This window comes from Epinephelus lanceolatus, chromosome 8 (genome assembly GCF_041903045.1).
Source record: "Epinephelus lanceolatus isolate andai-2023 chromosome 8, ASM4190304v1, whole genome shotgun sequence".
NCBI lineage: Eukaryota > Metazoa > Chordata > Actinopteri > Perciformes > Serranidae > Epinephelus > Epinephelus lanceolatus.
Window position 1 is genome coordinate 6,785,950 of NC_135741.1, and position 16,972 is coordinate 6,802,921.

Sequence of the window (16,972 nt, forward strand, 5' to 3'; positions counted from 1 at the left end):
TGGATGACCAAAATGTGAAAATTAACTTTAACAAACTAAAAACACACTACAATAGATACAGTTATAACAATACTCTTTGAATTTGGGTTTATGCCATTGTTATAGTACCTAACTAACGATGTTGCTGTTTGATTTGATTTTTGTAGGAATTTAAAACCACAACAACTCAAATGAGTGTCATTACACAAAAATCCCAGAGGAAAGTGCTAAAAGCATGACTTTAAAACATTATTTCCAAAGTAGTCCTTGAGGTAGCGTGGCTGTGGTAGTGACTCGGAGCACCCATACCCTCAATTATATGTAACTTCAAGCCTTAATAAAATATAAACAGGTAAGTTACGTAAAAATTGACCCCCTGTACGGTTGTCATGAGCAGTGAAATTAGCTTTAGAGACTAAAACAGGCTGTAAACGTGTTTATTTCTGCTGTAAAGTTGGACATTTTAACATGACGGTCTATGAGGATTGACTCACTCTTGGAGTCAGCCTCAAGTGGTCAGTAGAGGAACTGCAGTTTTTGACACTTTAGCCCCTTTCACACTGCCAGATTTTCCGCGAATGTTGGGCCGTTTTGCTGGCAAGTTGTGAGCGTTTAGACACATAGAGCCGGATTGGCAAGTTGATCCGAGGTGCCCAATTTTCCGCCTCGTAGGGTAGTCATATTGGCTAAACCTTTTAATTTAAACAGAGCGAGGCGGCCTTGAAGACTTGTGGGAGGGGCTGTTGATGACGCCGCATGTGCGAGCCACTGGCGGTGGACTAACAGGAAACAGCTGATAGCAGGAATTGGCAAGCAGCTAGTAGCAAGAGGGAAACACAAACCTGACAGACACTGTAAAGATGAGCAACTGGGGAGACAAGGAATTGCGCGCCCTCCTTGTCCTCGCAAACGAAGAGGCCATTAACCGTCAGATGACGGGGATGATGAAGAACGGGTCAACTTATGAGAGAATTGCCAAAGGACTGACCAGCCGCGGCTTCCCTCCCACGTCACTGTTTACGTCACATGCTGAGCTACATGTTTTGTTACTTGCTCACGCCCCCCATTGCTCCAAAAAAGGCACATTCTGTATCAACAAAAGTAGGTAGGCGGCATTTTGCCGCACTCCCCGATTTTGTTTTTATACTGCCAATCCTGAAAAAAGACTGATTGGGCTTTCCTGCAAATTTGCACAATTCCTATCTAAAAAGGGCTTTCAGTTCTGGTTTCATTTTTCAGCCCTGCAGGTTGACCCATGATTTAGAACAACAGTGACAAGATGATTTTTCCTTTTAATTATATAAACACCATTATCAACCAGCACTTTGTATGTGTGGTTGTTTTTCAGTTTTATTTTTTTGTAGTGTGTCAGCCTCACACTTAACTGTCCACAGAAAGATCTCTGTCCAGGTGATGTGATTTCACAAAGCGTACTTCCTCAGACGTTGTTTGAAACCCTCTCACACCTTCCTGTGCTCACACAGTGAGTGATGACGGTGATGCCACAGGTTGCTTTCATTAAAGTCTGTGATGGTTCATTGCTTTGGGGTAATTTTGGAGCTGAGCCCATTTATGGTAAACATTACCTGCAAAACATCAGCATTGTTTTGTGAGCATAGTAGAATGCTGACATTAGCATTTAGCTGAAGTGCAGCCTTGTAAAGATGGTACTGCTGTAGGCTCTTAGTCTTGTTTGTTCCTGCCTGGCTGTTATACACCAGGTATTGGCAATATTAGGTACATGCAAGCATTGGGGCTCATACATATTTTGTGTTTATTAACATTTTATCAGTGACAGCTACACATCAGCTGTCACTTTTCTTAAAATGCAGTCTGTATTTAGCATTGAGCCTAAGTAAATGCAGTAGGCTAATAGTTGGAACACCAACTAAATTCAGAACTCCAATATGTTATTTCCATGACCCAGGAAAGTTCAATTAGTGTCTGTGAACATGAGCTACTCTCTCTCAAAGCCAGAAACCAGAGAAGTAAATCTCAAACTTGTGATGTCATCAAGTAAAAAGTCTGGAGCTGCTTCACAGACAATAAATGGAAGACTGATTTTGTGGAACCAGAGAATGTATGTTTTCTTTCTAATATCCAAACCTGTCCTCATACAACAGTTCATGTGAAATTCTACTAACGTTACGTGCTTAATGTAAAGTTAGCTATGGAGATTAGGTTTAGGCAAGTAACATAACTGTGGTTAGGTTTAGGGAAAAGAATCATGGTGACGACATACCTTAAAATGACTAAGTTCAAGCCTTCCAAAATGCGTGGTTTATGCATAAATTACTGGCTCATCATTACTTAGGATATGTACAAAGTTTGGTGCACTACTTTATGGAGGAAAACGTATGAACAGAGAACAGCCTGACCCAGATGAGCTTTATTCTATTGAAATGTTCTCAGTTCTGAAACAGAAAATGTACCTACCTACTCAGAATACTCCCCTGGGTGCTCTCAGTTTCATCTATAACATCTTTCTTATTTCTTATTTCTGGACTGTCTCAGACCATAGGAATAACATTTCTGAATTTAAAAAATCCACTTTAAGCAAAAGTACAAAAGCATTAGCATCAAAATGTATTTAAAGTACTTATTATGCAGAATGGCCCATTTCAGAATAATAAATATTGGATAATTATATTGAAGGTCCAGTGTGTAGGATTTAGGGGCATCTAAATGCAGAAATGTATATGATATTCATAACTATATTTTCATTAGCTCATAATTGCCTGAAAATGAGAATTGTGTGTTTCTGTTAACTTAGAATGAGCCATTTATATCTACATACTCTACATAGCCTACTTGTCCAAGGAGTCCATCATGTTGTTTCTACAGTAGCCTTGAATGGACAAACTGAATACCTCCATTGCTCTGGATAGGCCCATTTGTGTCTCTGAGTCAGCCACTGTAGTTCTCCTACACGCTTGGCACACAAGAGAAGTTTCCATCTCTGTGATAGATTAATGTACATATCATTTTATGTTGCAGCTGATAAAGGTGGGCTAATTTTCATCACTTTAAATACAGCTGGGTAGCTTAATCAATAACAATATGTCATATTGTATTTGTTGATAACATTTTATATTAATGATTTGAACCTGCAAAGTAACAAGTCACTAAAGCAGAGAACTTTCTATGCTTGGAGGCCACTTTTGCAAAATGACAGGAGGCCAGGGTCCAGTTCATAAACAAACACTAATGATATTTATGAGCATATATCATAGATTAATTGCCTGTTTTAACCTTTCAATTTTTATTGTCCTCAGTCATCTTAGCCAAAAGGCAAATCCAGTCACAGCAGCCCGGGAGAGGTCAGGTTTGCACAGGGACGTCTCTAGGATTTAGGGATATTTGGAGCTTAGCCCTGATCTCTGTCAAGGGATCCTCCCTTGAAAGTTTTTTGGATTAAAAAAGCTCTATTTTGATGTTTTTTAATACACTCTGGCACCTTATTTACATTCAAAGGACAAGAAAATCACAGTGTGAATCAGTTTATTTTCATGTGAAACAGAAAATTATTGACGGGCCACCCGGCATCCTATCTGGCTGTAAACAGAGTATCACTGCACTAAAGTTAGCAAATAAATGTAGTGGACTATAAAGTACTATATTATTTCTGAAATGTACTGGATTAGAAGTATAAAGTAACATAAAATGGAATTACTCAAGTAAAATACAGATACCTGAAAACTCTAAGTACAGCACCTTAGTAAATGTTACATTTTTAATCTTTGGATTAAAGTATTTCAAAAAGTGTTTTAACTATTTAATCCTTTATTAAATGATTGTCAGGCAAAAATCTTGGACCACGATAATGTGAACTACCTGAAGAAAATTCTGGGGGAGTTAGCCATGGTTCTAGATCAAGTGGAGGCCGAGCTGGAGAAAAGAAAACTAGAGTATCAAGGTACGTCTGAATGATCATCATCTCTCATTGTAATGGCGCCAAAACATGCTCCAAATATTTCCACTAATGTTCTTTTCTCAATGAAATGTTCCTTCCCTTGCAGGTCAGAAGTGTGAGTTGTGGCTATGTGGACCTGAATTTACACTAGCTGACGTCTGCCTCGGAGCCTTGTTGCACAGGCTCAAGTTCTTGGGACTTTCTAAGAAATACTGGGAGGACGGCAGCCGACCCAACCTGCAGTCCTTTTTTGTGCGTGTGCAAAAACGCTACGCTTTCCGCAAGGTCTTGGGCGACATCCACACGACCCTTCTGTCGGCGGTCCTACCCAACGCCTTCCGGATGGTAAAAAAGAAGCCACCGTCCTTCTTCGGGGCCTCTTTTCTCATGGGCTCGCTGGGAGGGATGGGCTACTTTGCCTACTGGTATTTAAAAAAGAAATACATGTAGTGAATGCCCTCTTGTTGTGTTAAATGTCTGTGTATTTGTGTGATGTTTCAACTTTTCTGTAATGTTTTATGACTGCAGGAAAACATAATGAATCTATATAGAGAACACTATTACTTACCTGGGTGAACAAAGAATATTAAAACATTCCATAATAAGAAATCCTTGACAGCACATTTTCTGGTAATCAAGGCCTTCATCGACTTTAATTTCTGGCAACTTGCGGCCGGCAAGTCTTTGTTTAACTTTTGTTGGAGGCATGCATCGGGTCTTCTTACACTGAAAAACTTAAAGAAGAAACCCAGACAAAATGTTAAACACAGTAACACCAACAGGGGTTAACTGACCTTCGCATGCCACTATTATAGTCATTACTCATACCTGCTCTTCACTCCTCCATCAGCCTGAGGTTTATCCAGTGAAACCGCAGGAAAATGTTACATGACAAATACTTTCTGATAAGTGCTGTGCTGCCAGAAACTGCCACATGAAGTGATGAAAGGATGGAGGCAAACTTTAACGGAGTAGTTCGACATTTTAGGGAATTTGCTTATTCGCTTTCTAGCAGAGACTCAGATGTTTGGATTGATAGCACTCTCATGTCTGTCCATTGAATATGAAGCCACAGCCAGGAGATGCTTAGCTTAGCTCAGCGTTACGACTCGAAGCAAGGGGAAACAGAAAGCCCACACTTGGCCCCAAACAGGGGCGCACAACCAGTAGAGGTAAATCAGGCAAATGTTTGGGCCCCCAAAAAAGAAAAGGGCTCCTCAATGTCCACTCATAGTAGCACATTTTGTACGGTGGTGTAGTGGTTAGCATTGTCGCCTCACAGCAAGAGAGAGCCTGGTTCAAACCCAAGGTGGGGGAGCCCTTCAGCATGGGTTTTCTCCAGGTACTCCAGCTTCCTCCCACAGTCCAAAGACATGCAGGTTAATTGGTGACTCTAAATTGTCCGTAGGTGTGAATGTGAGTGTGAATGGTTGTCTGTCTCTATGTGTCAGCCCTGTGATAGTCTGGTGACCTGTCCAGGGTGAACCCCACCTCTTACCCAATGTCAGCTGGGATAGGCTCCAGCAGTTACAGAAAATGAATAAACCTATAGTCCTATAAAGGCACTATACAGTGCACCGCCAATGCACAAAAATTACCCAAGGCCCTGATCAGATGTGAGGCGCACTGCACTGCCTTTTTATGTTGAGACTGCCCCAATAAGACAGAGCACCTTTTTGCATCTTTTTCATGTTTAATTGTTGCTATGCAGCCTCTAAATCATTTGTCGTTAGCATAACCGGTATTTTTCTGTGAAGTCAGCTCACAGATCTCTTCTTTAAAATCTGCTTTAAAATGGGACCTGTTCTGCCTCTAATTGAGGGTGAGAGGCTGTTCCCAAATAGTATGTTGGTCACAGGAAAACAGATATCTGTGTGGGTACATGAGACTCACAGTCCCTGAGAGGACCACCAGCCAAACACAGAGGCATCACCTTGTTGGTGATGGTCGGTTTAAGGCTCATTTTAAGCTGAGTCAGGGACAGTTTGACAATCTGCTGTCATCGCTGGGCCTAATTATGCTTGGTGAAATGTTTGAAAGCAGCTGAGGTGAGAATTTGTTCAAATATGTCTTGCAGCTTGGCCAGGACAGTGTTGAAAGTGAGCTAACGTTAGCTTACCACTTGTTGTTATCACCACCATAGAAGGCTTTCAATTCATCTGATTGGACAATGGGAAAAAATGCCAATGACATTGATGCTTTTTCTACCCAGAGTTCAAGGTGCTCCTGCAAAAATAGAGGCACATACAGTGGAAAAACTAGAGGCGCTCAGCAACGCAAAAGCAGTGCGCGAAACGTCATTGAAAACAATTACAAAAGGACACCCCAGGCTAATAAACGCACTCTAGGATCCCCTTTTAGATAATGTATGGCCTCGATTGGCCTCGATGGGTTTCTTTGCCTGTCAAAGTAAAATGTCCGTAAGCATAGGTAAAGGTTTCTCCCATCAAGTTTGATTTTTTAGATCACAACTTTTGCGTGGGAAGTGGTGTACGCCTCTTTTAGGCCTTGTTTTGTGTGTATGCAATGTGTGCCAAACAGGATTGCCACGGGCCCCAAGTATTTACACGATACTCAAAGACTATTTTAACCCTCTAGGTGCAAAATATCCCATCAGTTGCATGATAAAAAAAAGATTTAAGCTTAAGTTTTGACTGCATTATCTAATCCAGGTCGCCAGAAAAGACATATATGTCTTTGCTTTGTTTGTAGGAAAATATAAGAGATTAAAAAGAAACATAAATCTGTACTAATACAACAGATATTCTGGCTCATGTTGTACAACTTAAGCAAGGAGATTCTTGCAACTATCTTTGTTTGGATCAGCAAGATAAGGTGCAACTTGGAAAGCATGTTGAAACTTTTTTTTTCTCGTATAGCACAGCAACTTCTTTCTGTCCAGATGGTCACAGAAGTCTTTGAGGATTCAGGAAGTTTCTTGGGAATAATTTGTTATGTTGCAGCCTTATGCTAAAATCATTTAAAATCACTTTACACTCATCAGCCTACACTCAGTATCCCAGTGACATAAGTATTCAGATCCTTTGCTATGACACTTGAAATTGAGCTCATGTGCCTCCCATTTTTCCTGATTGTCTTTCTACACCTTGATTGGAGTCCAGCTGTGGCGAATTCAACTGATTGGACATGATTTGTAAAGGCACACAACTGTCTTTATAAGTTCTCACAGCTGACACATCAGAACACAAACTGAGTCATGAGGTTGAGGGAGCTGCCTGCAGAGCTCAGAGACAGGATTGTATTGAGGCACAGATCTGGGTAAGGCTAAAAACATCTCTGCTGCATTGACGCTCCCGAGAGCACAGTGGCCTCGATCATTCCTAAATGGAATTAGTTTGAAACAGCGAGGGGCTGCAATCACAAACACTCTGAGAAAGATCTCAGATTGCTCAAAACATAGCCTGAGAACTTTTAGTAAGGAGTCCCAGCTTAGGGAGAATTCACAGCAACTCTGAGCAAAGAAGGGACAGAGGCTTTAACCTTGGTGCCGAGGTGTGGCTGACTTAACTAAGTATGACTCATTCCTTTAACACATGTGATTGGTTGTCCTTTTGTGAGCCTGCAAGGTGTGGACACCCAGTGGAAATGAAATGAACTGCGTCACAATATGAGACTGAAACTGAAGTCATTGTTTGCTGTCTGAAGGTTGAGACAGACCCAAGTCATCACTGCTGCTGTTTTTCCTGTTGCCAAATATCTTAGTGTTGTGATCATTTTATTTCTGGCCTTAGAGCGTTATTGCGTCGGGTGGGAGATGTGAGCTCATGTCTAATGAGATCGACCACAGACATTATCCCTGCGCAATGTAATCTGTAGTGTTTCATTTGCTCGCTGTCATCCAGTGTTTGGAGAATATTCCACCAACCTTATTGCCTTCCCACCATTTTCTGCTCTGCTTCAGAGACTCTTAAAAGTCCTCCTCTCTACTCCTAACAGTTTCTCACCTAAGGAGCTCTCGCAGGAGCTGAGATGCTTTGTGAATAACTTATCTTTACAAGGACCTAATCTTAACTTTAAGGGGAAATTCTTGGAGGATGTCATAATTGTAAGAATTTTCTTAGAATTTCATCAGTAGGTGTGACTCTTTGTACTGAGAAGATTTGTCAGTATGGCCTCAGGGACTCTGTCGAGAGCTGACTGCCTGGCTGAGCACAACGGGGGGAGCAAAGATCTTTTACAAGAGAGGAGAGCATACTTAGGGCAGCACAGTGATGCAGTGGTTAGCACTATTGCCTCAAGCAAGAGAGTTCTGGATTTGAACCCACTAGCCAGGTGGGGCCCTTCTGTGTGGAATTTGCAGGTTCTTCCTGTGTCAGTGTGGGTTTTCTCCAAGTACTCCAGCTTCCTCCCACAGTCCAAAGACATGCAGGTTAATTGGTGACTCTAAATTGTCCGTAGGTGTGAATGTGAGTGTGAATGGTTGTCTGTCTTTATGTGTCAGCCCTGTGATAGTCTGGTGACCTGTCCAAGGTGAACCCCGCCTCTTGTGCGGTGCCAGTTGGGATAGGCTCCAGCCCCTTGCTGACCCTGTACCAGAATGCTGTTGCAGATAATGAATAACCAAACTGAGAAATGAAAGGAACCTGAGCTGAATGTAAAGAGTCATAGCAAAGGGCCTGAATACATATTGATGTGTTGTTTCAGTAATCTTATCTTTATCTTACTATATAATGACAAAAACTGTGTGTCTGTTCCAATCCATGTGAAATTTGGCACAGTGGTAGAGGGTCATGGGAGGATGCCAATGAAGCAATATTACATTAATTGGCCAAAGGGGGGCGCTATAGCAACCGATTGAAATTGCAAACTTTGAATGGGCATATCTCATGCCCCGTATGTCGTACAGACATGAAACTTTGCACAGAGATGCCTCTCCTCACGAGGAACACATTTGCCTCAAGAACCCATAACTATATAGATTTTCCGCCATTTTGAATTTTTTGAAAAACACTTCAAATGGATCTCTTCCTAGGAAGTTTGAGCGATCTGCATGAAACTGGGTGAACATAATCTAGGGACCAATATCTAAAGTTCCCTCTTGGCAAAAGTTGGAAAACTTACTAAAACTGAGCTTCTATAAGGCAATGAATATTGCGGAGGGCGTGGCTCATCACATAAAGGTGTATAACATCTCAAGGGTTTCACCCATCACCACGCAACTTTGTAGGCACATGACCACACATAATCTGAGGGGACCCCTCCATTATTGACCCCATCAAACAAAATGGGGGCGCTAGAGAGCTAATTTCTTATCTAGGCCTAAGCGCCATATGGATTTTTACTAAACTTGGTAGATATGTAGAACAGGACGCCTCAAGGTGACTGGAGAAATTTAACTCTAATTGGCAACTGGGTGGCGCTATAACAACAGAAAAATGCTTAAAGATGGCTAAAATGCGACCAATCGCTGTGGCTACCCCTGTGGACCAATGTTGTTTTTTTCTAATTTTTGGTATGACTAAGTCATGGTATGGTATGCTGTACTCAATGGGTGTGGACTAGTCTCCTTTTAATGTGCAAAAGCCTCTAAAATTATGTTTTCGTTTTGTTGTTATGGGACGTTGAGTGGAGACTGTTTTAAACATAAAGCTGCAACATAAAATGTGAGAAAAGTGAAGGGATCTTTGTGAACGCACTGTATATTCTCAAGAAATGCAGATGCTTAGCGCCATGTCTCGAATTGCATGACAGGTACAAAGTGGGGCTAGCTGTTTCCAGTCTCTATGCTAAGCTAACAAGCTGATGCATCAGATTCAACAGACATGAGTGGCATCGATCTTCCGTCTCACTAAACTGCAAGAATATAAATAAGTGCATTTCTAAAAATGTCTGTTCCTTTATCTAACTGTACACCCTACACAGAATAAAACGCACACACACACAGATACACTCAGAGTCAGTTTATTTAGAGCACCACAGATCACACAGCACACACTGGTCCACTGTCACTCTCTTTGTCGCTGAGCAGGAGTTCAGACGTTACAAAAACCTGGGTGTTTGAAAAGTTACACTTTGGCTGACCTGGTAGTAAAATTGTAAATTCTGCATCTATGGCACGATAGTGTTGCTTTAGGTTTAGGGTGTATATTTCATTGCATGGGTACTTTCTTATTGTGTAAGCGTTTCGTGACGGACGGACACTGGCCAGAGGCAGAATTTATGATCGCTACCCAACATCTTAACCACAGATTTCTAAATGTCTTCTTGCTAATTGTAACATTTGAAGCACCTGCACTGTACAGTGTTAGAGATGGTCCCTCAGCAATACTGAGCAAAGGAGACAAAAAACACACTGGATTTCACTGCTGTTTGTCGCTGACTCCTCCTGACAGATGCAAGATTGTTTTTACAGATAGATATTTTTAATTATACATTGTCGCATTGATTTTGAATTTTTAATGAGCTCAAAGGTTAAAATGAGGGGAACAAGTGAGGAAGAGCTGACTCATCTGAAGGCTTTGAAAAGGAGTATGACGAGGAAAAAAGAAAAAGCCTTCCCCCCGGCAAGCCTTGCCAGCTGTCTCGTTGTTTGTTGATGCAGTGTACTTTTCTCACTCCACACTCACTCACCCCTAATGGGAGCCTTTTCTGCTTTCTTTTTTTCCTTTGTCAGACCTCCAGGGTTTAACAATGTTATAATTCTGCTCCTGAACCGTGCACTCTTTATGTTTTAACTTATTCTGTGAGGTACTGACTGGAGTTGTACGCTGCTTTTGGTTTTTATGGCTGGTTATACATTATACATTTCTTGCAGTAAGGACTCACAGTACAGTGTTTCTGTACAGCTCAAGCCTTGAAGAATGACGGCACTTATTTATTTTTTCAGTTAGGATGCTCCCTGTATTCTCCTGCTACAGAAACTCGTCTCTGCAGGTGGTGGCTAGCAGCACGCTGCAGCTGTGGCAGGAAAAGTTGAACCAAAGACGACGATCAATGATCCTTTAATAGCAGCATCTCCTTGCTGCGTCACACCTGATAATAATAAATCTGATTTTCATGAGGAGAATAGGTGCAGAAGCCGTAGTTCATTGTGTCCAGTTTCATGTTTTGAGAGTGCAGTATAGCCATATAGATTGGAGAGAATGTGCATTAAAGGAAAACAGGGAGGTTGTTTGGTTTCAAACTGTTCTTGCATGAGCAGCGGTGATGTAAATGGCACAAAAGAGAAGATTTAAAAATATATATCTGGATTTTTTTCCCAAGTTTTGAAGCCAGCAGGAGGACACAAAGTGTAAAATGCTATTTATTGTTGCGATTTAATCATAAAATTAGCTATTTATGTTGACGTTTTGATCCTCAGACATTCACCTATTCTGTTAATTGACAAACAGCCAATGACGCTGCAGGAGGGAAACGTCAAGAAACTTCATAACCAGCCAATCATTGTGAATGCTTTTCGATTACTGCAAGCACACCTGTGACGACTCCACTGCTTCTTCTGACTGACATCATGCTACCTGACGGGTCGGATCTGTACTTCTTTGAACACACGCAAAGAGTTCAAGTCGAGAAATCCTAGTTGTGATTTGTGGCCATTATATTTCACTATAGTATTTTTTTATTTTTTACTTTTTATTTTTTATATTTCTATATATGCATTTATTTATGGTGCTTTTTATGATGTTTGTTCATAAGCCTTAATTTATTCAGTTGCCATCGATGACAAATAAATAATGAAAATGGAACACGCAGATCCTGTTTTTTTTTTATTTGTATAATTTTACCAAAACTCACCATGTGCTCTGCACTGTAGAGCTTGTAATTATGAATTTAGTATATTTTTGTTTTGGACTATTGCTTGGACAAATCAACATTTGAAGACAAACTGTGGTGGTCATTTTTGACAATTTAAAATAACAGGCAGATTAAATCAATAATGGAAATAATTGTCTTATTCCAGCCTAAACCTTTAAAGCATTTTAATAAGAATTTGCACTTGTAGCCAGGCCTGGCTTACATCTACAATCTGTATAATGAGCCAGTAAAATGATTTCTATACTCAACACCCTCCGAGCAAACTTTACCTATAGTGTTGACACAGTAACAGTGTCTGATCTGACGTTTATAGTTTCCTATAAAAACAAAGTGTAGCTACTTTATATTGGTCTGCAAAACTACATGTTATCAGTGCTATACAACTGGAGCTGTAAACGTTCTCAAGTGTTTCCACTCACACATCTAAAAACTGTGATTACTCATCAATGAGTAAAACATTATAAGGCAACAAACTGAGGGACAAACGAGTAGCGTGCGAGCCTCAGAGGCTGAAGCTGGGCAGCTGGGCAGCTGGGCAGCAGGGCAGCGTCTTGCTTTTGTCTCAGATTACCACGAGTCATTTTGGGAACAGCAGCTGCCAAACACCATCCTGTACTAAACGACCTTTCTGTGAGGAGGGAATAACTTAAGATAGCTTAAAATAGCGTGGTCAGCGTGGACCTGGAGACAGAAAACATCAACTGTAGTGTTGTTTTGAGGGAAATTAGCAATGTCGTACAGGAAAGCTGCAGCTCAGGCGTGCTGTTTCTGTTCTTTTGGGTGGCGCTGAGGGGGGAGTCCTGGTGACAAAGGTTTTGGATACCAAACCCGATATGTCAGATACCACCCCAACACGGCGCATATGGTCCCTAGCAACTTGTGAGACGGGTCATGGAAGTAAACAGAGGTGCATGCAAACATCCACACCCAGACGATCACTATTAGATTCAAGGCCACGTACAGCAGGCTGAGCACCATCCTGGGGAGTGCAGAAAGACTGGCTGTTTTCAGGGACGCCATTGGTGCCGTTTCCTCCACGATGAAGAGGGCAGAGTAGGCCAGGATGAAGGAGTGTCCTGAGATGTCGTAGCCGCGCCAGTGGAAGCCGGCCCGCCTGCAGCTGGCCTTGGATATGAACTCCTTGTTGACAACATCCAGGGTGTTGGTTTCATAACATGAGCCGGTCGCGTCCTCGATGTAGAAGAAGGTCTCGGTGCAGACATACCAGATGGCTGTGGCCACCGCCAGAGACAGCAGCCGCCGGCCGAGGAAGGACACACTCCTGCTGAAGGAGGAGTTGGAGAGGAGGAGGAAGGGGGTCAGCAGCAACAATGTCCACCCCCAGGACACTTTGACAAAATACCTGCAGGAGGAACAGGGTGTTCACATGAGCACTCAGATACATTTATCAGCGCTCTAATATCAGATCTGAAGCATCTTTGTCCTGACGACACCTTTTTATTTTGCCACTGACCACAGGTGACCACACTAGTTTCCTTCTAGGTAATAATAAGGAATTTCTCTGTCTTAAACTTTAAGAAGTTAATACATCTATTAAAATCCACATTTTCCTTTATGAATACTGCATCTCTCACAAACCGTAGACTGAAACCAGCCCAGAGAGAGAACCAATATTCCTGCACTATAGACTACAAGGCTGCAAGTGTTGTTTACTTTCATTAATCTGCCAAATATTTTCTTGGTTAATCATTACTCATTTTGTCTATAAGATGTCAGAAAATAGCGAAAATTCCTATTGACATCTTCAGATGTTTTGTCTGAGAAACAGTCCAAATATGGAAGAAAATCAGAGAAGTGAGTATTTAAATTTTAACAGCCATGGAAATACCTAATGTTGAAATTTGAACACCACTGAATATGTGGCTTACAAATATTTATCTCACTGTATTGGTTCTTAATTCACCACTTTTAAAATAAAATATGATACTTCTTGATCTGTAATTTTGCTAAACTTCGACTGATAAATTCAGACTTACAAATTCAATTGAAAAGAAAAAAATTCACATAGTACATCATTAATTTGATTGTAAAAACATTCAGGCTCGATTGCCTATCCTCTCCTGGGTAGCCCGAAGTTGCTATTTGAATTTTTTTTCCAACTTTAATTTTTGGATTTGGATTTGTGATGGAAAAACCTTTTGAAAAAAAGAATTAAAAAAAATCTTATTTTTATTTCAAAGTGTTAAATTCAAAACAAATAATGATAAGATTCATGGTTTTTAAAAGTAAAGTATTTCAATGCTATGAATTTAGTTGTTTACTTTTCAATATTAAGTCTTCAGTAGCTGTTAAAATTCAAATACCTATGTTTCTTATTTACTTCCATTTCCAAACCTTAAGATGTTCAGTTCACTATCATGTACATCGTCTTTATCTAGGAAAGCATCAATAGTAGATTATATTGGGTTATCATGGTTATCATCCGAGATGTAAATATTTGAGGTTAGACTGTGCAGCTAGTGCTTAAAGTTACAGTAATAGGGTAATCAATGCTTTGTAGTTAGCTATAAATGCTAAGGTGAATCTACAGTAGCACAAGTGGCAAAAGAGTCAGCGAAGGATCCAGTAATGGCCGTTTTTCCATCAATGTTTTGAGTCAACGTTGGCCTACACAAGCCTCTGCTCATATCAGACCACATGCTTTATATCCACAGTGCATTACAAACTTAAATAATTTCTTTTTAAACCCACAAAGTATAGGCTTAATAGCAGGAAGAATTTACTGATCTGCTTGTTTCTGCACCTTGTTGATAACTGTTATTGCTTTGATTTTTGTTTACAGGAAAGGAATTAAAAGTAGCATTATGTTTTGCAGTTAAAACTGGCCTGACTCCATTTAGCAGGTTCCTGTTATGCAACAAAAACACATTACAACACAGAGTAAAAACAGAAACAATCAACAGAAGCAAAACAAGTGGAGTGAGTAAAATGGGATATGAGATTTACATCAGTGGCTGCAGGTGTGTCCCTCTATCAGATAGTGTTTATATGTGTGATTGAAATGTGAACTAGAGGTTACTGCTCTGATGTAATCTGGGATCTCGTTCCAGATTTTAGTGTAAGTGTGACAAAATGATCTCTGACCATTTGCTCTCTATATTTGAACTCTACTGAACTCTCTTTGTACAGCAACTGTTGCACAATCATTCCTCTCGGGATTAAAAGTGTTATGCTGTTGCAGAATCTCCTTCAGCATCAGGAGATGAAGGGACCAAACTATTACTTCTTTCTTTATGATCCTTACTGACATAGATCAAGACTATTCACAGATACTCAGGAAATCACTGTTTTGAAGCGTTCAGTGAGCATTCTGAATAATAAAAGGTGAATTTACGAGCACAGCAATGAGCTATGAAACAGCAGTTAACCTTTGACCCACATTACATCAGTGTTACTGATTTAATCACAACACAAATTAGAGCAACTCGTGTCGGTACTTCCACCTGTCTGTCACCAGCAGGTCACCATACAGTCAGCGACAGGTGAGCTCCATACAATCCTTGTTAGCTTGTTAGCTAGCAAAACAACACACCGGCTCTACTCACACATTCAGGGCGTTTCTGCTGCTGCTGAAATATGTCTGCGGGACGAGCTCGAGCTCCTTCAGGATCGAGCCCGCCACCGAAATGAGTAAAAATATCCAGTGGAAGTTTTGCCGGACGGCCGGAATCCTCCAGAGAGTCACCAAGTTGTCCACAATGACATCCAGCGCCGCCATGTTGACGCAACCGACAGAGCGAGAGGCAGCAGGAGTCCCTCTGACGTCACTACAACTCCACCAATGAGGCTTCTCGGCCTGGTGTTCTTCTTCTCTTGTTTTTTAACGGCAGACTGCAAACCGCTCACTTAAGTACCGCCACCTGCTGTACAGGATCGTGCACTACCTGATACCAAACACTGAACTGTTGTTTTGTGATTAAATGTTTATTATGCTTTACAAAGCAACTTAAAAATCAATCCTCTTTAGGCTCATCTACTCTCTTTGTAGATAACTGTCTTCTAGTTAGTACAGACTGCACCAACAAGAAAATTAGATCCATTCTCCTTAAGCCCTGTATCTCTACTCCTTCTTGCCTATGGAACAACAAATTTGAGAATATTGATTGGAAAAGATTTTGGAAGAGACTCATGATCACTAACAAAGTAACTGAGGTCACCTTGAAAATTGTACATAATTGTTACCCTTCCAATTATATTTTGTCAAAATATAACCCCAATATTTCATCTGATTGCACTTCCTGTCATGATGTTGCTGAAACTGTACAACATTTATTCTGGGAATGCATTTACTCCAAAGTATTTTGGTTGGACTTTTCGAATTTTGTCAGAAGAAAAGTATCCAAGGACTTTATTTTGAATTTAAAAGTTTTTTATTTTGGGTTCCGCAAAGACTCCAGCGTCTCTGAAAACGATTTTGTTATTAATCTACTTCTATTTTTAGCTAAGTTTTATATCCATAAATGTAAATTTGCTAAAAAGAAGCCTATCTTTTTGTCCTTCAAAGGAGAACTGAAAAGCTGTATGGCTTCCACTGAACATTCGTCCAACTCTTTACACATCTACAATGTGCTACTTTTAATTTGCTCTGATATAGGTAACCTCTTGTCATTCTGTTAAATGTTTTTGTACCTTGTTCTTGGACGTGTTATACATGTCCTTAATGTGGCTGCTTTGTACAATGATTTTTTAAAAAAAAGGGGGGGGGGGAAGAAAACATAAAAATCACTCAACACCATAAACAGTTTCAAATTACATTTTCATCACATAGTAAATGGGGCTTTGAAGGGAATCAGGCTAAAGCCATCATTACTCAAAGATCCCCAAATCTATTAAACACACATTTCAAAACAAAATTAGAGTAAAGGGTTATGAAAGGGTATTAGGTTAGAGCCATCATGAACCATCATAGACCCCAAACTCTATAGGAAATGAACAGAAAACATCTGCAGCATCTACAGTGCTATGCTGTAGCATCGACTACAGCATAGCACTCATATCAAAATGCTCTTTAAGGCCTGAAGGCTGAAGTGCATCTTAAGTGTCAAGAGGCATATATTTATTCAAGTAAAAGCAGTAATACCACAGTGTAAACATTTTCTGCTACAAGTAAAAATCCTGCATTTAAAATGTTTGGCTACTTACGCAAAAGCACAAAAGTACTGTCATTAACATATACCATTACCAAAAGTAAAAGTACTTTTTATACAGATGTTTATTACTGAAATATAATTACTGATGCATTAATGTTGTTGGTGGTGAAGGTGGAGCTAATTTTGATTACAT

The 16,972-nt window shown here is 40.4% G+C and overlaps 2 protein-coding genes across 2 annotated transcripts in view; one reads left to right on the forward strand and one right to left on the reverse strand.

The window, feature by feature from the left end:
* The window catches only part of gdap1l1 (ganglioside induced differentiation associated protein 1-like 1), a 32,900-nt gene extending 27,471 nt beyond the window's left edge, over positions 1-5,429 (forward strand). The window contains exons 5-6 of the mRNA XM_033628226.2: positions 3,781-3,895; positions 3,999-5,429. Of these exons, the coding sequence (XP_033484117.1) occupies positions 3,781-3,895; positions 3,999-4,342 (459 nt within the window). The 3' untranslated portion in view covers positions 4,343-5,429. The remainder of the gene's footprint in view (positions 1-3,780; positions 3,896-3,998) is intronic.
* A 6,262-nt stretch (positions 5,430-11,691) lies between these two features.
* fitm2 (fat storage inducing transmembrane protein 2) lies at positions 11,692-15,433 on the reverse strand. The gene is made up of 2 exons (XM_033629896.2): positions 15,235-15,433; positions 11,692-13,031 (listed from the first exon to the last, which is right to left on the reverse strand). The coding sequence occupies exons 1-2, from the start codon at positions 15,405-15,407 to the stop codon at positions 12,422-12,424; spliced, it is 783 nt and encodes a 260-aa protein (XP_033485787.1). The 5' UTR covers positions 15,408-15,433; the 3' UTR covers positions 11,692-12,421.
* Between the last annotated feature and the right edge of the window lie 1,539 nt (positions 15,434-16,972).

What these genes read in the sequence shown, in the direction of transcription:
- fitm2 (XM_033629896.2), bottom strand. Translation starts at nt 15,407, where the DNA reads ATGGCGGCGCTGGATGTCATTGTGGACAACTTGGTGACTCTCTGGAGG. An exon ending in AGCAGAAACGCCCTGAATGT is followed by an intron (nt 13,032 to 15,234) that starts GTGAGTAGAGCC and finishes TTCCTCCTGCAG; the next exon opens with GTATTTTGTCAAAGTGTCCT.